The sequence below is a fragment of the Botrytis fragariae genome (genome assembly GCF_013461495.1).
Source record: "Botrytis fragariae strain BVB16 chromosome Unknown tig00000112, whole genome shotgun sequence".
In the NCBI taxonomy this organism is placed as follows: Eukaryota; Fungi; Ascomycota; class Leotiomycetes; order Helotiales; family Sclerotiniaceae; genus Botrytis; species Botrytis fragariae.
In genome coordinates, this window is record NW_023500997.1 from 1792881 (window position 1) to 1812981 (window position 20101).

Sequence of the window (20101 nt, forward strand, 5' to 3'; positions counted from 1 at the left end):
CGAATAATTGTGGATTACCTCAGCCATCGCGAGAAAATTACGGTCACGGGATTTGGCGAAACCGTTTTCTCCGTTACAAAAGTTCGGCGGGTGAACCATTCAAGTAGTAATCAATACCAAGCACAATTGATCGACAGCAAGGGTTCAGATTAATTGAATCCGATCAATCCGAATTGATTATTCTAATTTGACACCAGATTCGCATATCCTGAGTACGACAACGACGAAGACGACGACGTCTCCAATTTTAATGAAAGGGAGGAATTCGTGTCGTGTCGTGTCTACAAATGTAACATAGAATCCAAACAATCTCAATGAATTATATTTGTATATTTCGTTGATCTTACACACATATATTTGGCACTTCATTCTTTACCTAAGGCATGCAACAATTGTTCTCTCCTTTTATTCAACATTTAATTAATACCATGTTCTCAGCTCGCAACACCGATACCCCAAACCCATTTCGACCCGCGCTCCAATACCTTATCAATACTGCGAATTCCAATCTACCACGAACTCGTTCGAATCATCGAAAGAGTTATTCAATTAGTAGTTTGGACTCAGATGGGGAGAGCGCCGATAAGATGTCTTCCCGAAATGCAACGACCTCATCTGAACTTCACCCATCCATCCCGCTCGTAAATATATCTAGAAGTCCTTCCCCTTATCGCCCAAGAGCTGCTTCGGGTCCCGACCCGACATCAGAAAGCGACGAGGAATACGATAATTGGGGCACATCATCCAGGCGGCCTATTCTTTCCGGGGTAGAACCAAAATACACAGGTTGGCGATATGCGCTCTACAGTGGAGGACTGGGTCAATTTCTCTTCAACACAACACTAGGCTGGCGGTTTTATGTCGGAGTTCTGGTATTTTGGTTGGGGGGTTGTGGCATAGGTCTGACTGTCATGAACAGAATAGTTCTTTGGAGTGGGTACCTACAAGAAAATTATACTTCATATACTAAGCTTATGATCTTATTAGCCGGAGTTTATAAGTTTCCCTGGCCTATAACGACTACGTTTATCGAATTGTTGATTACCCACGGATTTTTATGGCTTTCGGCATTCCTTACAAGATTGGCAAGTCCTGTGTGTATCACTGCTGGCGTGTCGAGTGCGGTTGCGCCAAGTACACCTTTACATAATTCGAACTTACCTGGGTTTAGAGGAGAGGGAAAGAAACAAGGGCTACTTTCGACCTTGGGAAGGTTGTCATCTGCAAGTTCCGGAGGTATTGCTGGTGGTGGGCTGTTCGAATTTGACTATGCTGTCGCTCGGCAAGTCTTGCCCCTCGCCATTATCTTTGTGGTGAAACTTATACTGAGCAATATCTCTTTCACTTACGCCGAACTTTCTATATATGTCATGGCTAGGATTGGAATCATTCCATTTTCTCTACTATTCACCGCGATCCTTGGGCAACAACAGCATTCTGCATCCACTATTTCATCAGCTTTGATTGCTACTCTCTTTCTGCTACTAGGCACGATGAAGGCGGGTCTTCGTGCTCCATGGGAAAGTATAGTTGCTGGGGTCTTCTCATCCATTTTTGTCGCGTTATATCCTGTTCAGATTCAACGTACGTATAAAGCGCTGGTCGCTCAACTTGTCCCTCAAGGCGACCTCATAGGGGGTTTCGCTTCCAGTAACGGCCCATCCGATTTCTCTGGTTCTCGCGAAGAAAATCGAGCATACTGGCGTCTGCTACACTATACTTCCCTTCTCTCCATCCTCATTTTCATTCCCATTCTCCTCTTATCTGGTGAACTGCCACATGTCTATCGCAATTGCTATTTCCTGGATGTATTCTTCCATTGGTTGATGGTTCTTTGTGGCGGCACTGGATCATGGGCAGTATTCTGGTGCACAATTGCATTGACTAGAGCAACTGGTCCCCTTACGACAAGTTTTTTGTTTGTGCCAAGAGCTGCATTCTTACTACCAATTATGGCCGGTTTCAAGCTGCCAGCTTCTAATTGGATTGGTTTTGGTATGTGTTGGGCTAGTTGTGCTTGGTTTCTAATCGGACGGGTGAGAGAAGGGAGACCTATTGGAAGATTGAGGTGATAAAATCATTTTCAAAGAAACCGGCATGATTCATTTTATAAAGTGCGGAACATGGGAGTTGGATAGATGTCAGTATAAATTAACGAGAAATTTCACAAGATTTATATCTAAGGCCTCGTGTCTGCCATGATTCGACTATTAGGAAAGCCCTCAAGAAAGCAGTGTGGCGCCATTCAAGCCTGAGCCGTAGCATTTATGAGTGCTTTCACGGTGGCATTCGTAGCATTATTAACTGCCTCCAATAAGGCATGCGAGGTAGAATCAACAAATGCAATAGCGGTGGCATTTGCGGTACCTTTTGTTCCCCCTAGTTCCCCTGCCGAGAATGTTTCTTTCCTATAACAAGTCAGGAATTGGGCCACAGGCCCATTCGTAAACATGTAAAACCATATCCAAGCAATAAGTGGCGTTACAATACTCCTTATACGATGAAACCTCATTTGATTTAACACCTCGGCCAACCGAACGTCTGGAATCTCTTCCACATCATGACATCTGATGTCACGAGACCCCCAGTCGCCTATCAACATAATATCAAATAGAACAAACCTCTCCCAGGAAAGCAAGAGTATGAAACTGTTCAGCAGCGCCATCGTCGAAGGGCAACTACAGAAGTAGGCCCGGTCTCCAGAGGAAGAATAAGCTCAAGATATACGAGTATGAAGATGAGTATATAAAAGCGAGAGATATGTGGAAGATTGCTGTGACAGCGGACTTCTGAAGTTCTTTCATCGTGGCTCGTATGCTGGCATTGTGTCCTGCGTCGTCTTGCTCGACGGATGGATTTATAGGATCCAATGAATCTAAATGCACAGCTGCTTGAGATGCAGTCTCAGTTTCGTGGTTTGCATCTGCCCCCACTTAAGATGCAGAACCATGATCAATTTCTGTCTTGACTGAAATCTGGTGTATCGATTGGTAGTCAGATTCGGCAACGAATTCAGCTGTAGATGTAGGTGTGAGCTGGGGAGAGGATGAGTCTTCCTTGTTTTGTTGATACGGATCTTTGATCTTGTTAAAATTATCATTGCCTGTTGCTGAAGACTGGCTCTCAATCTCTGTGCTATACTTGATAGAACTAGATTGAGGTCGAGATTCGGACTCCGATTCAGACTCAGATTCCTCTTGTCCATCAGATTCAGGTGCAATAGTGGATCTACTGTCCTTCAATAATTTCTGGAATGTGTTCTTTTCTTTGCCTTTGTCCCCTACTGACATCATGGAATCGGTTTCATAATCGGCTTCAGACACGGGTTCGACATCGGCATCAGAGTGTCTATCGTAGATAACACCGGCATTCCTTGGTGGTGGGCGGCGAATTCTCTCAAATTTACCATTTCCATTTTCCTCGTCTTTGTTTTCAACTTTAGTTTTCTATGCATCGGTATTCGAGGATGAGGAGTCGAGATCTGAAGTTTGGGTATCCTTCGCAAGGGCTGCAAGATTCGAAAGGCCGGCTTCAATTGAAGCATCAGATTCAGTGGTTATAGCTTGTTTGGGTGTTAGTCATTTCATTTTGATATTGTGAAAAACGATTTGTTCTCGAGAATGTATGTGAAAAGGAGTTACTTACGAGTATATTGAGAACGACTGCTGTTATGGGCCGTCATGATTATAACATATTCTTCTTTGAATTGATGATTCTTTTGAAGCAATTGTTGTCCCATTTATCTTTTCTTATGGAAGTTCTTGTCTTCGTCTGGGAGCCGGAGACGTCATAGCATAATACTAAAGTCACACTAACATTCACCAAGTAGTTGACAAGTTGGAAATAGTGATCATCGTGAAAATAAGGTAGACTGTTTCTAGTATAGCTATTGAACTATGTTTCGCTAATAGTGCTTGGGAGTTGACCAATATTATTTAGAGTTGGTGATTTGCAAGATTGAGGTTCGTTTTAAGGTGCCGTGCTCTTTGAAGCTCATGTACGTGGAATTATTTCTTTACAAGATGCGATGGCACGGTGCATCGGGAAGCTTCTCTAATTCCTAGGCTCCTCACACTGCCATTCGGCACTTCATTCCACAGTTCGCCTTCTTCATATCTGAATCCTACTATTTATCCGATGCCAAGCTTCACGCTAATACTACCGGCCTGGCGCTAGCCTTCTAGCTTAACGGTTGCTAGGTAAATTCATCCAGATTACCGACCCACACCGGCAATTCTAACAAGACCACGAGATTTTGAAATTCGTCCCCGCTTTCTCATTCGAGGCTGAAATTATATCAATGGAAGATCTAGTTGTACAAAGTAAGTCCTCTTTAGGGGGCTCAGTGGATCCCAAGCAGGAGTTGGTAAAAAGGATAAAGAGCCGAATATCACCGAAGAGAAAAAATATCAAGGTCTCATGAAAGACACAAAATCCAAGACAACTATTTTATATGCTTACCGGAGACTTAATTGGTAAGTTCAGTCGAAAGTAGAGAAAATGTATGAATCCTAATTTTCGATTATACAGCTCTGGAGGGGCAGCTTCTACGCGTGCGCCGATATCCACATGAGCAAATCTCATCGGAAGCCGCTGTCTGGTTCTCGAACAACGTTTGGCAACATGATATATCTCAGCTGGTGTAGAGAGGCTAGAATGAATCACTCACATCACTTTTATTGCACTTCTGGCACGGATCTGAGATTCTTGCAAATAGGTTGGATATGGTATTCAAGACAAGACGAGGTGGGTTAAGCGATTTCTGGCCGACATGGAGTTCTACCACTGGTAGTACATGAGAAAACTTACAGGCATGCCAAAAAATCCGGATATCGAGATTCATCATCCCTGCTGCTTGATTAAAGAATCGAATACCTGAATCTATGTTTCCCAAAAAAAGCAAAGAATTAGCATATGGTTTCTTTTTTCTCCTTTATCCACGAGGCTTTCCCCGCGGAAGGCCCTTGTACCCCTCGCTGTAAACTTTTCAATCGATTGATTTGCTATTCGGAAGCATTCCACGCGATCCGAAAAAAGAGATCCTAGCCAGCCTCAGAAGGACAGGCTAGCAGTCATTTCTATTTCATGGTTGCCCTTTTCGAACTGTTCACAAATTTATCAGTGACCTATCAATTTACTCTTCAATATGACAAGGCTTTGGAATTGGATAACTCATCTTCTTCTAGTGTTTGGATTCTTTGTTGTACGATTCTTGCATCGCATAGACATCGCGCTACCTCTGGCGCACAATTTGGCATCGTAGTACCCGAGAAATTCTTTTCACGGCAACGTGTAAAGCTTTGTTGTTTCTCAAGTTATCCCAACTACTACATACAGATATTCACACCAAGTTATGGCATTTATTCTTACAACATCATACTTCACACACGATCACCATGCCATTATGCGCAAAGTGTAAAAGATTGCATACTTGGATCACTTCCAAGGTGATAATCCGAGCTTCAAAGCCCCAGAATCAGTCAAGCTGGCCCATTTCATGGAATGGATGGGAGCCCCATTTAAATCATCATAGAAATCTAGCCAGCCTCCAGCTTTTTGCTGAGAAGAGTTGCCGGTTATGCCAGATACCATTGCAATTTTTGAACGGCGATCATTACTTAAATTTGGAGTCATGGCGCAAATTTTCACCAGAGAATTCCTATGATTTGTACTTTAGCTTCAAGCTTCTTCGGGGGCGGAATGGAATGGTGATGTATGGAGGGCTCTGTTTACAACTCTACGTGCAGGGGGATAAGCACAAGATCTGGCCTTCGAAACATCACCAAGGACCAGATCCATTGGCATCAAGCACAGTTGACACGGTCAGACAATGACTCAAAGAATGCTCGGATAATCATGATGGATGTCGCGTACGATTCAATTCGAATAGCCTTCCATCGAGGCTAATTGACGTTGGATATCCTGATCAAAGCGGCGATTTCAGTGTGCCACATCTTATAGACACGCATGGATCTTTGCCTTTTGACATGAAAACTGAGAAGGATTGGCAGTATGTCACTTTGAGCCACTGCTCGGGTAAATCGACGCACTTGTCAACTAAGAAAGAAATTTTGAACGAAAGGAAATACGCAATTCCGGTTAACAGTTCAAACAAGCCATATGCAGACGCTGTCCGCGTGACTAGAGAATTACAGATGGGATATTAATGGATCAATTCGCTTTGCATTATTCAGGACTCCGATGAAGATTGGATTGAAGAATCGTCCAAAATGTGCTTCGTCTACAATAACGCTAAATTCAACATCGCCGCTGCAGCAGCGCGTGACGGAGATAGCGGTTTCTTACCAGAGAGATTGAGTGTTAAACTTGGCCATTTTCTTCGCTCAGAAATAAAGACTATAGCGAGAACCTTATGGATTCGATCGTCTCTTCAAATCGGACACGCAACTGGAGAAGTGGGTATTTCTCTATCATGTCCACTTTTTGGCAGGGCCTGGGTACTCCAAGAAAGTATTTTGGCGGCTCGGACGCTGATATACTCACCTGTTGGCGTGCACTTTCGATGTCGCATGAGCAAAAGATCTGACGAAGACCCAGCGAAAGATGCAGGAGATCTTGATATCTTTGTTGGTATTAAGCTTGCTACCTTTCCCTACCTAGCTCTGAACAAAGGAAAAAAGCAATTCTATGCTCCCTGAGAAATAGACACCTGGTACCAACTGCTAGAAATATATTCAGGAAAGCAAATACTGGATAGAATAGACAAGCTCCCAGCAGTTGCTGGTTTGGCGTATCAGCTCGGATCTATCATAGGAGATACATACCTTGCAGGCCTTTGGGCGCGCGATTTTCCGCAAGCATTGTGTTGGCTGCCTCGTCGACCTAGTTATGGATCTTTTTGTCGCTCCACGATGCCGGCTGATTCTGAATATAGCGCCCCTTCATAATCATGGGCATCGCGCCATACACTCTTCAATTATGCTACCGTGGCTTTCAAGAGCACTAAACCGCCAACAGAAAATTTACCACTTAGTTGTTACTCTTATCCAGATTCCGAGGACACAGATATTTTATGGGATGCAATGTTCGTAGGTGCCCACATAGACTTCGTTTCCAATCACTATGGGCCAGTGAAAGTTGGATCAATCACTTTCAAAGGTCATCTTCTTAAGATTGATATTGCTTGCTTCGTAAGTCCATTTCGAGAAAACATCGCTGTGTACAACGGGCTGGCATTAGGAACGTTTTACGCTGATGCAAAATTGGATTTAAGGAAAAAATACTGGGTCCATCTATTAGAATATGAGCGTCGCAAGATCACCGTCAAATCTTGGAGTTCGGCGAAAGAATTCACTTTGGTGCTGTTGAAGCAGAGAGATGGAATGGAGCGAAGAATCTGCCTGGGATTGATTTTGATGGGTTTCGGGTGTGGCTCATTCAAACGTGATGCATACTTCCAGAAATTTGATGCATTATGGCCACCTAAGACCAGAGACGTCGTAATCTAGTAATCTGCGGAGGTTCTATGAGAATCGTCGTCATCGTTTTGAAAATTAGGATTTCTATTCGCTGAGAGAGGTGAATTCGATGAGCGGATTAAGTTATGAGATTTCAGCTATGAAATCTGTCTCTGAAGTAATAAGATCTCATCTGTAATGCTAAACATTCCTAATTATACTGTCGTACAATGGTGTCAAGATAGAAAAGATAGAACAGAGATTCTACTGCCCAACGTTTGTGAATCTCAAATAAGGCTTTACCTCTCTAACCTCTCCAAACTTCTTCCGCGCATCTTCCGTCTTGACTGTTGGTGGCACAATAACATCATCTCCTACCTGCCAATCAATGGGTGTAGTGACGCCTTTCTTATCTGCCGTCTGCAAACTATCAATGACCCTCAACACTTCCTTAGTATTTCGCCCACAGCTAGCTGGGTACATCATTGTAAGTCTGATCTTTTTAGCAGGATCGATAATAAAGACGGAGCGAATGGTGAATGCAATGCCTTTTTGGTCAATGTTGGTCGTGTCTTGAGCGTCAAGCATATCGTAGAGGTAAGCTACTTTGCGGTCCGCATCGGCGATAATGGGAAATTGCAGTGTGGTTCCAGAAACTTCGTTGATGTCTTTAATCCATTCTTTGTGGGAAGGGAGAGGATCTGCTGACTATTTCAAACCAACCCAGATATCAGCATGCAATATGCTGAATGGAGTTCCTATAAATGTCATGAAATGATAGCATACCAACCCAATCATGTTCACGTCCCGTTTCTCAAATTCGTCCTTCAGTTTTGCAAAAGCACCAAGTTCAGTCGTGCAAACTGGAGTAAAGTCTGCGGGGTGGGAGAACAAGATTGTCCATTTATTGTCGATAAACTTATGGAAATCAATAGGGCCTTGGGTTGTTTCGGCTTGGAAGTTGGGTGCTGTGCGGGATAGTTGTTAACATTCAACTGAAATACAGATAAAGTCAAGCTTTCTAGAAGATATTGAGTGATTAACAAGACCATACCTTCAGAGCCCAATCTCAATCGCGGTTGCTCAGGTAAAGTATTTGTGGTGGTCAGGAATCGTTGCGAAAGAGGGGCAACAACTTGAGCTCTGAAAGAGTTCTGAATAGGAGAAGCGCGGGGCAATGCACGAATTGTTCTTGGAACTACACGAGCAAAAATGGAAACCATCGTGATATGACTGTGATCCAATTGAATAAGACGAGTGTAGGTTTAAGGGAGTGAAGCTGTCGATGTATGTTTCGAGTCAATTCAATAAGATGGTAACGGCGAACCGCTTGAATGATATGTGACGTGATCACTTCAGGGGTAGGAAGGCTAAAATGCAAGGCTAGGGTAACCTCATAGGATGTGGGGTAAGATTACAGCAAGGTCGAGATTCACTCCAACTCACTATCGTGAGGACATCGCCAACTAAAAACTTCATTCTATTTCACAAATCTTTTCAATGATAAAAAACGGCGTTCTCTTGACTTTAAATACTGGTCAAAACACTCGAACCGGGTATTTATATACAATCTATGTCCAATAGATCAAGTTATCGTATGTACTTGGGTGCATATTGATGTTTTCAGGGATTATTTTTGAACACTATGTGTGTATATATATATCTGAGTATTGCATTCGTTGTCATGTGTGTATAAACCCTTTCTTCTGGATGTACATCGGAGGGGATACTTTTGATAAAATTTTCAGAAATTTGATGCCAGTGGCAACTTACTTTTTGGACAGAGCGTTCGTGAGTTCAAGCTGGCGAGGAGCAGTTGGGTCCCTTGAGATTTTGATCTTATAATGGTATACGTTCGAAAGAGACGCTGGTTTTTTGTTTGTTTGTACTACTTTGCTATCATTGTAATCATTCTCTTTGCTGCATCGGGTGTAGATTCCAGTACAAGCTACCGGAATTCATCTTATTCGCCTATTGAAAAAGAAGCAGAGGCAGAATTGGTAATAGCATCACTCACCACCATTGGGTTTTTTGCTCGAGCTCCAGTAGAGATCATTGCATCGAAAGTAACACCGTCTTTATATGTTGCATGATATGTATGTTTCGCCGTTCAACTATGGATACTGGCTGCATTCAAGCTTGCGCGGATTGATTGCAACGTCAGCTGTCACATATCACGATCTTTCCTATGGCGAAATGAATTTGAAGATCAATCTTTTATTTCGATATCCATCTACGGATATGCCTAGTTGCCCATTCCAATGGATTCTACCGTCGCGAGAAGACCAGTGGTCAACATGTTGTGTATTGAAGGAGGATACATTAGCGAATCAAAATCTTTATTTCGGGCAGTCCAGGACAAGCTCCTACATACTTGTCCTACTTTATTTGATGTTGATTGTCAGATTCCCACACTAAGATTCATCTATGGATTTGGGCCATGAGGAATTCAGCCCTCATAATGACTGCGTCATTTACTACGAAACTGCGATTTAGAGACTTCTATATGCCGAAGATATCTATGGCCAATCATGTGTATTAGCAATCTTACTGTTGTCAATCATCAGGGAGATTCTGATCTGGTTAATGGCGCCAAAATTGAAACAATCAAGGTCCGTGTTGTTAGTTTTCCTTCCCCCTAGTTCTTGGCGTATAGTAACTCAGGCTGGGAGGAAGTTCAAAAAGTTCAACGGCTTGCGAAACATTCCTAAATAGTGTATTGCACCATCAAAGTCTTCATATAAGGGCTTGATTATGCTGGCTAGGGGTGTATGGAGACGTGGAGATGCGCAGGTCGGAGTGGGGATTTCTCTGCAGCGTTGAAGATGAAGTGGTGAACCTAGAGTCTCAGAAAGTGTCGAAAAAATCTATCAGAGAAATGTTTAACCGCAAGGCTTCGTACATGGGAATTCTGTCTGCAAAGGCCTTGACAATATCTTGATAATTTCAGCAAACTGTCAGTTGATATCTTCTTTGCTCTCTTTTCTCTTAACCTACACGCTATGATTTACTCCAGCCTTCTCAGTAAGCTTGTTGCAGCAGCATGTGTCTCTCACGTATCCACCGCTCATCCTGGTCAAACAGTCCAAGAGCTGCAAGGTGAGATTGTTGAGCGTAATATCTTCTTTGAGGAGACGAACACGTCTCGTGATCTCAGCCACTGTGTGGATATCCTTTGAAAGTGTGGTGTGGAGGACAAAAATAGAGAGTGTATTGCGGCTGCTGTTGCCCGAGCTCATGCTGACTTGGGGCTTCCACAGAGTAAGACTCAGTGCATTCTGAGATTGAGGAAAGACCTTAATCAAGCACACAGAGAAAGCGCCCATCAAAGCTAGAGCCACAAGTCCTGTTAGAATCTCGCATCTCTCTGGTCTCGATGTCACCCCTACTATGCCCAACGTGGAAGAGATAATTTATAGCAACTCTTCTTGTATTCTGTCACTTGAAGGAGAGAAAGGTCCATTCTGTAAGATTTACATTTAGCTGCGAATCAGCCACTCCACTAACAATGGCCAGACGTATCAGGAGAGCATATCCGTAGCGATCTTCGCGAAACTCGGGCTGGCGTTCCTCTTGTTATAGACGGTCGATTTCTCGATACTACTGCATGCGAGCCAATGCAAAATCTTTACTAGGATATTTGGAACTGTAAATCTACCGGCGTTTATGGCGGCATTCCAGCCAGCCCTATAAATGGTAATGCCGGAGATGCTTCTAATATAAACAAGACTTTTCTTCGTGGCCTTCAACCAACGGACGTTGAAGAAGTTGCGCAATTTACTTCTCTCTTCCCGGGATATTATGCGGGTAGAACAACTCATGCATGTTGTTGCACACATTGGAGGTACCGTATGATCTAACGGCACATATAATGGCGGGAAAGTCTCCCATATCGGGCAGGTATTTTCCGATCAGAGCTTGATTACCAAGGTGGAAGCTTTGGCTCCTTATAACACCGACACACAAAGGTTGACCGCAAATGCTACCCATAGAGTTGTGGCTGCTGAATTATGTTTTTTGGCATGCCATTCTCTTTTGTGCTTTCCATTTTCTTATGTCATAGCTTCTGGTAACAGAATTATGATGGTAATTCAGTCGCTTAGATTGCTGGTGGCTCGGACCCATTCTTCAACTATGTCTTGCTTGGTGATACAATATCTGATGGGATATTTGCCTGGATCACCTTTGGTGTAAATCAAGGTGCAACCTACACAGCTAGTGCTGCTGCAAGACTCACTGCCAATGATGGTGTTCCCATTGCTGGAGGAGGTCGTCCACCTATTGCATAGTCGGACGAGAATGTGTTTCATTGAGAGATTGAAGGACTATTCAATTATCAACCTTCTTTAATCATCATTTGAATGTTAGTAGCTAGTCTGGATGCTCTTTTGGTGATTTCATTCTGAGTTCTCTTGTCGGATCCATTTTGTCAGAGACAATCTCTGAAGAAGAAAGCGGCGTGTTTGAATGATAAGCCCAGTTTGGTTTTGTCTTGGTGGACTGAAAGGAAATGGATAAACATTCCTTACAGTGTTCTAATGCTAGAAATTATAAGAAGATTCGTAAAAATAAGTTTCTTTGTGAAATCTTGTCTATTTATGTAGGATTGATGCTTGCAGTCATGATGATTTTGAACCTACTTCCATTTCTGTCCTCTCGTGTTGCTAACAATTTTATGTCCACATTGAGGGAGCTTAAATGTCTTTTCATTTCTATTCAAAATCTCCAACATTCATCTTTTCTCACGCATACTCATGTAATCCACTGCTTCAATTTTCATTTCAGCCAAATCCTTCAAGCTCCCATTCAATTTCCACAATTCGTCTCTTAACGTTGTGAGGTTACGACCCATCGATGTCAAATAATCCCAAACATCAGTCCACGCGCGACGAGTTGCAATTATTAAGCTTGGAAGCATAGATATATCAGCCGAAGTCTCCTTGGGTACCATTTCTTAGGAGATTTGGGCAGCATTCAAGAGGATTTGGGTTTTCTCGATGGCATGGAGAATATCTGGTAATCGCGACTTGGTTTGTGCTTGTGGTCTACTCGGTGAAGTTTTCTTCTGTTGTACAATTTGAAGTCGTGAGATCTGAATAAATATTGTTCCCGATGGGTGAATTAGTCACGTCGCTTGCGGCCCCCTTGGATGAGACCGTAGCTCCACTGGTAACTGTGTTAAATTCACCACGCCCCCCTCCCCCATCTTCCTATTGGCCTCCTTAATCTCAACTTCCGTTTCTTCGATTTCTGCGTTCTTAAATTCATTGTCTGCTGCCCCTTTCATTTGGAGTCTTGTCCAACAGTCCTGGTAGATGCATTCAACTCCGAGCTCGTGCTCGAGATTATCCTTCGACTTCTGGCAGATCGTCTTCATTTCCTCAATCTATAAAGGCGCGCCTTTCTTCTCTTTCGCAATCTCACTTTCATAAAGGTATCTTTAGAAACGAGTGTCATCTTTGAGTGACGCAGACATAGCGAGAATCATGGCTTCAAGACCAGGAGTCCAGTCGTACCTCCCATGGCTCGCTTGTGTCGTTAGCGTGGTGGGACATTGCAGATGTACAAATCTTGTGTGTTGGATAGGTGGGTGGATAGTTCGAGTTGATTGAAAATGAGAAGAGAGATTAGGATAAGTATGAATTAGTACTTTATACTATATGAATTATCTGTGTTGGAAAGCTCGAGATTCTTTGATAATTAGCTCATTCCACCTGGTAATTCATGCCTAGCCCGTCGCTGCTCTTTCCTTTGTTCTCTTGCACCAACCGAGACTTCATTCTTACCAGATGGAACTTTGAATCAATATATGTGAAAGAAAACATCTCAACTATTCTTATTGATCAGTTCTATGTGTGTTGCGGATTCCGGAGTACGATTTTTCAATGTCCAGATAACGTATGCGAAATTCTTTCATGGAAGTGAATAAACTTACTTTTTCTAGTGGAATCATAAGAGGGAAATTCAATAGGTAGAAGCACCCTTGGATATACGAAGAGAAGATATAGTATTAGTAATTCAGAGGATCAAATAGTCTCATCCTCTTGGTAAAGGGTAGTTTTGTTTATTTTTGACCTATCGATAGAATAATATGTGTTACGAGTGCTCTTTGAGCATTCAACTGGAATTTCATTGGCGAGACTTTAACAGCTTACGAATCTGACTTTTATTTCTTTTGAAATAGTATCATCAAACTCAAGATATAATGCAACAATAATAAAGAAAACATAAAGGTGGCAAATGAATGACTGATTATCTAGATGTGAATGGCTTAAAACTTCCCCAATAATGATTTTAAATGGCCCTGTATGCCCTACGATAGATTTGGACCATAGGTCTCCTTCTCTCATAGAAAGGAAAACCCGATTTTCATTATCTGCAACCGAAAATATTCTTTCATTCCTTGTGTAATAACCTTGAACCGCAATCAAGGTTCGTGTCCAAGGTTTTCGAGGCTTTGGATGCTTGGGCTCTCCAGGAATAGTTACTAGTAATGGATTCTTTCTGCACCACTCTTCGATTCGATCATTTAGACCCTCAGTCAGTTCAACCCAGATTTTCGGCCCTACATTATCGCCTGATTTTGGGCCGTGACGTCGGAGGTAATCTTTCTCTAACTCCATCAATCTGTGATATTTTCCCGACATACCTGCAGAGTTTGAAATTGAAGGCTCGGGATTCGATGGATTTCGACTTTTGGTCTTTCAAGTGTATCTTTACTTGCGAAAACGAGATTAGTATACAAAATCGTAGACCTTAGCAAACTAGGCAGCGACATAGTCTGCTATCAAAGGTCGTCATAAAATTCACACCGTACCACATATGAACCGTCTTTAGAAAGAAAAGCATCTGGAGTCGTCAGAATTCAACAGCCCCAGTTGCTGGCCAGTGATCGACTTGAGAGCAGCCAAGATGTGCAACAATTCGGACGAGTGTTCTTCGAAGTATGAACTCAAAACGGATATCGAAGAGCTTGAATTCCATTTATTAGTAAGATAGGTGCACGTCTGAGTAAGCAATCGGATATAAAAGCTCCCTTTTGTCAAACTTAGCGATGTTTCGTTGATACATTCAGATTTGTTCTGGACTGTCGAGGCCCCCTTAAGTGGACAATCTGCTGTGACCGCTGAAAAAAATCAATTAGGCACCAGACCACTTGAAAAGCGACCGCATTGCTTCTTTTGAGGGGGGGGGGAAGGGAAAATTGTTCAGTTGTTGCACATTGTAATTAAACGCATCTGTGCCGAATTTTAAGAAATAGAAATAAAAAAGAAGTGCTCATATTATGTCGATACTACAAGGGTCTTTATCGACAGCAATTAGCCAGAGCAGACAATACTGAACATTCTGAATTTATGTTGCAAAGACCAACTTTGATTCGAACATTTCTCAACCTGTTACAGCTAATCGGAACGAAACATCAAAAACCAAGTGATGTAAAAAGAAAAATAACAGACCTGGTTGGCGAGGTCATAGATGAGGAGTAAGCTTGGTCTTCCCAATCTTAAAGGACGAGTCTTCCTGACTTGTCTCCCTAAGATCCTCAACATTCAGGTTGTCTAACCGACTTTCTACATAATGTTACATCACTATCACAGTATTAATGAGCTAGCAACACAAGAACTCTAGACCTTTACTAAAATCGATATGATCTATAGTAGAATTACGCTAGTTTCTGCACGGAGAACTGACAACTCCGTACCATCAATAAGGGCGTCTCAGGAGCCGGAAATGCGTCAGAGTTATTTATGTGACAGCCCCGGCATGGAGAAGTATGTGAGAAATGAAACCTTCCCTAACAAGCAAATGGTGAGACTGATATGCTGTCCAGTTGTCAATATAAAGATCCAAAGATAGATATGATATATGCAAGAACAATTGTTGAATTGCTAATACGAGAAGGAATTGTGGCTATGCCCCCACTTACTAGCACCCGCACCCGCATATAAATGCAACGTTAATCACAATCCCCACAGCCACGATACTGCGCCTATCTACTCACAGAAATTCTACGGCATGGGTATTCTAGATAATAGATAATGGATCTTGTCGTGCAATTCGTTTATGATTTTTAGAAGTTCTCAACTTGAGACTGGCTAGTTCTAGATTTCAAGCCGAAAATGAATCGGGCACAACAAAATCGGGTGTCTTCCAGACCGGCGCCTAGGAGAAGACGATACAATATTTTGTTCTTGGGAAATACTGGATCTGGGAAAGCTAGCATGAAGAATAAGGTAAGGCCCGGATCTTTGAGACTTCATGAGAGGGGGAGTTGACAGGAAGATAGATTGTTTACAATGATTTCCGTGTGTCCAATAATATCTACGATCCAACTCTCGATGATAGTCATCAAACACACATCGCTATCGGTTCCGAACAATGTATCGTAGATATTGTGGAATTGGATTACGATGATCGATATGCTGGTTTGTTTAAGCCACTGATTAGACAAGCCGATGGGATAATATTGATGTATTCAATCTGTTCGCCCGAATCCTTCTCTGTTCTAGAAGCCCTCTGGACTCTGGTGAAACTTGTGAAGGTACCAGAAAAAAAGGGGTTATATGTGGACGTAGTCGGGACTATGAGTGATATGTGGGAAAAAAGAAGTGTTAAGACCGAGGATGGGAAGGCATTAGCCGAAAGGCTAAATTGCGGGTTCTCAGAATGTTCTGCAAAAGAAGGCGAGAATTGTGACGTTCCAATTGAGAATTTGATTAGAAAGATTATGGTTGGGCACGAGCAGGAGCAGATTTTGAGAGATGCGAAACGAAGAAAGGAAGACAATGAAAGGGAGGAAAGAGAGAGGAAGAAAAATGGAATTTTGAAGAGGGTTTTGAAGAGATGTGTGGTATGGGTTTTTCATTGTACTTCATTAATACACGAGAGCTTGCTGACGAAGAGAGTAGGAAATAATGACCATGGGAACTTGAGTCGGGGAATTCTTGATAGCACAACACAACACGAATCAATGGAACATTTAACGATTAAAAAACGAGAACTACTGTGCTCAATTGCATTTGCTGGGGGCTGTGGATTCCCACTTCGTTTTGGTAGGCAAGATGTTGTTCGGATTAAAGACAAGACCGGTATGGCTAGTTTTACGATTCAAAGTCAAATTATTTCTCTCAGAGGAAAATAGCTATAAAGTGCTTCTTTGCTGCCTCTAAATTTGGTTCAGAGCTCAAGAAAAGCTCAGGCTAAGATGATACCTAATTCGCGACCCGCTTAAACCTCTTGCCATTATTTGGCAGTGTTAGTGCTGAGGTAGTCGTGTTACTTGCCCGACACATTCTACCATCGGCCGCTATACTCCATGCCTCACTACCCACTGCAGTTGTGGCGTAAAACAGTTGATTTGGGTCCCACTTATTTTTAATCCCTAGTAACTTGCTGTAATTCTCTCCATAGAAAGTTTGCTGCCAGTCTGGCTGTCTGAAATTACCTTCGTTCAAATAAGTTCCTCCCCCAGGAGTGAGCACTTCGAATTGTGGAATAATCTCATTGATCATATGATATTGAGCAGCTACCATCTCAGATATTGGCGCAGAAAAGTTCCATGGTGTAGTCAAGATGACATGGATGAGGGCATCACGCCAAGCTGGGAGTAAAGCATTATCGGCAGTAGATGTAATGTAAGAAGATGAGACATTCAGAGCTACGCCTGTGTAAGGTATACCTGCATTTGTAACATTACGAATAGTTGCGACGTAAGCTTTAGTATTCTCCTGGACGACGCTTCTTGATATCAATCGACCACCACCGGTATTAACTCCTGGTCCACCCCAAGGACCATAAGGGAGAGGCCCAAGATATTGATTGTAGTGATCAAGATATGTTGGGTTCTGTGTGTACGCAACTGTAAAATTGATACCAAGAGTTGTGAGTTTGTCGGTGAAATTGGCCAAGAGAGCTTGGACGTCAGCTTTAGTCTTGTTATATACTGTCATACCAATAATTCGGAAAGCTGAAGACGAAGCGCCATAGCCAACCATAGTTCCTGCATCGACCATTTCAGGAAGATAAGTATGGAAGGCTTCGACGCCGTTCCAGAAAGTTTCAATACTCATATTGCCACCACTTGCCGAAAATGCTAAAGACGCGCCACTGACTATTGTGTCAGGATATACTCTCACGGTTAGAGATATGATGACTCCATATGTACCACCACCGCCGCCACTTAAAGCCCAATAAAGGTCTTTGTTTTCGATTCGTGAGGCAGTGACTACATCGCCACCGGCCGTTACAACTTCCCAGGAAAGCGCTTGATCGGCACCCATACCAAAATTACTAGAGAGTGCCGAATGACCACCTCCTTGTGTGTAGCCTCCGGCAATTCCAACAGTAGGACATTCGCCACCTACTGTTACAAAGCCTGCATCATGAGCAGCCTCTAATGCTTCAAATCCTTGAATGCCAGCACCAATCTTCATGGCCTTTCCGGTAAAATAGTCAGATTTCCAGTCAGAAAATGATATATTCTTCAAGTTGTGAGTCCAAACAGCTAATGAGCCTGCACCGGTTGACTTGCCCAAATAGCTTGCATAATTTTAGCTAATGCACAGTATTCGAGCTTCTGAGAGAGGAACTTACTCGTGACCAGTATTCCGGATTACAAAACGTATGTTATGATTCTTTGCGAATTGAATAGCAGCAACGGCATCATTGGGTGTCGATACATTGACAACATAATTAACCAAGTTTCCCAAGCGACAAAGACTTTGTTCGGGAGAAAAGGGGTCGCAGCTCTGATTCCCAAGTGTCGCAAAGTATGGAGCGATCAAGGAAGAAGATGAATTCCAACTAGATTTAGAATTAGAAAGTTCATATGGTATAGATGATAACGCTGCGAAAGACTTACTGCAGACTTGGGTTCGCCCAGTTTGCTTGTAAATATGCGCATTCCGTTGCATTATAACTAGGTCCATGGCAAGAGCTTGCGATAGGGACTGTAGCTACTAGCCTACCATTGACTGTGTTGTTGAGATTGTTCCACTCTGTTGCAGATGGCCATGATTGGTCTTCAGGCAGCGCTCTACAATTGGTCTTTTGGACAGTCTGCGCATATGATGTGCAAAACAAGTGTATAAGAAGAAATACAATCCTATGAGATGCCATCGTCTGTATCATATAAGTCTAGTTCCTACTGAATGGTAGAAGGATGGAAAGGTGTGAACGAAGTTGTCAAGATGAGGTGAATTGTACTTACATATATGTTTTCTCGTGGTGTGATTCTCATATCTTCAAGGAGGGGTACTCTTCAGCTGGCTGCAGGTACTAGTACCAAGAAGGGAGGAAAGTATGGATATGGATCCACCTCATGCCACCTCTCGAATACCCCGTCCAATAAAAGATGACGGCTTACACGTGGCTAAGATCTGGTACGCATGGCCATTCACATCGTGTGAAGCCCAAAATTCAGAAGCAATTCAAGCCCTGACGATTGATAATTCAATAGTAATTGTATCACTATATTTGCCACCTTTTCATGACTCTGTCGCTTCAAATGAAATGAAATATATGTATAGAAAATCCGAGGTCTCTCATAATCAACAACCACGATTCTCCGATACCCCTGTATCGTCAATCGATTTCGTGCATTCTGCATTACCAATCATGGAGAAGATATGTCATTTCAGCATCTTAACTGGTATGCGGTTGTCAGCAAAATCGAACACAAAGCTTTTACACTTCAATCGATTTGATATCGAAACAATAAAGTATTCCTGAAGAGAGATTTAATGCCGACAACTTGATTGACCAAAGCTCTTATTCGTTAATTTGAAAGACATCAAAATAAATAAACAAATTGATCCAAACTCAATTGTGAAGCAGAGCTGTCATTAAATATCCTCTTACTCTGGCAGCCTTAGTGCTCGGATTTTCTGGACAGTCCCCAGCGTAGTAATTTTGCCTAAATCAGAGCGAGCAACGAGGATGACATTTCTCATCTTTATAAAATTGCAACATTTGAGTGCAATACGAGAAAAAAGTATTGATATGCCATGTTATCAAACGAGAATGATTCTGGGACTTCTGGGATGTAAATAATTGATTGTGCCCTTACGCATCGAAAAACCCCCATCGGTGAAATTGTCTGGTGAGTTCATTCAAAGATGACTGAAACTCAAGAGCTTTTGAAGCTTGATCTTGATTATTGTGATATCTAGAAAAGCCTTCAAAACCCCGTTTGACAAAGTAGACTATCCATAGAGTCTTGAGGAGTACTAACTCACCCAATAGTCATAATGAAGACTAAGCTAATTCATTATTTAGCATTTGGACTCCAATATCGTTGGTTTTGAGTCAAATTTGAATATTGAAAAGGATTGGATCGAAGTTTTGCAGATGTTGTAGGGAATACTGTGAGGTTGTAGATGTGCAATCTATTTCGTTCACGGCGTACACACTACTATACTTAGCAAAGTACCACTCGCTGCAATTATCCACCCAATAGTGTCATTTATCCTGTATGTGAGCCGAAGAACAAAAAGTTAATTTTGTTCGCGATTGTGAATTTCCAGTCAAAAATGACTATCGAGTTGATGGAGCAAAGTCTCATACTTCAAAGGTGGTTAAAGTGTTGCGAGATGACCTCAAACCAATGATAAGCCACGGTCGAGATAGCTAATATTGAAGATCGAAAAGTTTTCCCAGTTATGAGTTCGCTGAGTTCGCTTTAT

At 42.4% G+C, this 20101-nt stretch overlaps 8 protein-coding genes across 8 annotated transcripts; 4 read left to right on the forward strand and 4 right to left on the reverse strand.

Annotated features, from left to right (window-relative positions):
- Positions 1–428: 428 nt before the first annotated feature.
- Bfra_008101 (putative gdp-fucose transporter protein) lies at positions 429–2072 on the forward strand (the record flags this gene model as incomplete). Its single annotated transcript, XM_037338466.1, has 1 exon — positions 429–2072. One exon carries the CDS (start codon positions 429–431, stop codon positions 2070–2072), a length of 1644 nt encoding a protein of 547 aa, XP_037190529.1.
- Positions 2073–3446: 1374 nt separating this feature from the next.
- Bfra_008103 (uncharacterized protein) lies at positions 3447–3739 on the reverse strand (the record flags this gene model as incomplete). The annotated part of the gene is made up of 2 exons (XM_037338467.1): positions 3447–3562; positions 3646–3739. The coding sequence occupies 2 exons, from the start codon at positions 3737–3739 to the stop codon at positions 3447–3449; spliced, it is 210 nt and encodes a 69-aa protein (XP_037190530.1).
- A 2491-nt stretch (positions 3740–6230) lies between these two features.
- Bfra_008104 (putative heterokaryon incompatibility protein) lies at positions 6231–7469 on the forward strand (the record flags this gene model as incomplete). The annotated part of the gene is made up of 2 exons (XM_037338468.1): positions 6231–6591; positions 6979–7469. The coding sequence occupies 2 exons, from the start codon at positions 6231–6233 to the stop codon at positions 7467–7469; spliced, it is 852 nt and encodes a 283-aa protein (XP_037190531.1).
- A 213-nt stretch (positions 7470–7682) lies between these two features.
- On the reverse strand, positions 7683–8641 carry Bfra_008105 (putative tsa family thioredoxin protein; the record flags this gene model as incomplete). Its single annotated transcript, XM_037338469.1, has 3 exons — positions 7683–8126; positions 8205–8386; positions 8473–8641. The coding sequence occupies 3 exons, from the start codon at positions 8639–8641 to the stop codon at positions 7683–7685; spliced, it is 795 nt and encodes a 264-aa protein (XP_037190532.1).
- Positions 8642–9949: 1308 nt separating this feature from the next.
- Bfra_008106 (putative extracellular dioxygenase protein) lies at positions 9950–11707 on the forward strand (the record flags this gene model as incomplete). Its single annotated transcript, XM_037338470.1, is given in 8 exon segments — positions 9950–10043; positions 10380–10582; positions 10601–10679; positions 10732–10884; positions 10935–10993; positions 11054–11267; positions 11302–11504; positions 11522–11707. The coding sequence occupies 8 exon segments, from the start codon at positions 9950–9952 to the stop codon at positions 11705–11707; spliced, it is 1191 nt and encodes a 396-aa protein (XP_037190533.1).
- A 665-nt stretch (positions 11708–12372) lies between these two features.
- Positions 12373–12875, reverse strand: Bfra_008107 (uncharacterized protein; the record flags this gene model as incomplete). Its single annotated transcript, XM_037338471.1, has 3 exons — positions 12373–12510; positions 12607–12804; positions 12843–12875. 3 exons carry the CDS (start codon positions 12873–12875, stop codon positions 12373–12375), a joined length of 369 nt encoding a protein of 122 aa, XP_037190534.1.
- A 2663-nt stretch (positions 12876–15538) lies between these two features.
- On the forward strand, positions 15539–16477 carry Bfra_008108 (putative member of ras oncogene family protein; the record flags this gene model as incomplete). Its single annotated transcript, XM_037338472.1, has 3 exons — positions 15539–15652; positions 15706–16269; positions 16328–16477. The coding sequence occupies 3 exons, from the start codon at positions 15539–15541 to the stop codon at positions 16349–16351; spliced, it is 702 nt and encodes a 233-aa protein (XP_037190535.1). The 3' UTR covers positions 16352–16477.
- Positions 16478–16630: 153 nt separating this feature from the next.
- On the reverse strand, positions 16631–18548 carry Bfra_008109 (putative fad binding domain protein; the record flags this gene model as incomplete). The annotated part of the gene is made up of 3 exons (XM_037338473.1): positions 16631–17957; positions 18012–18221; positions 18280–18548. The coding sequence occupies 3 exons, from the start codon at positions 18546–18548 to the stop codon at positions 16631–16633; spliced, it is 1806 nt and encodes a 601-aa protein (XP_037190536.1).
- Between the last annotated feature and the right edge of the window lie 1553 nt (positions 18549–20101).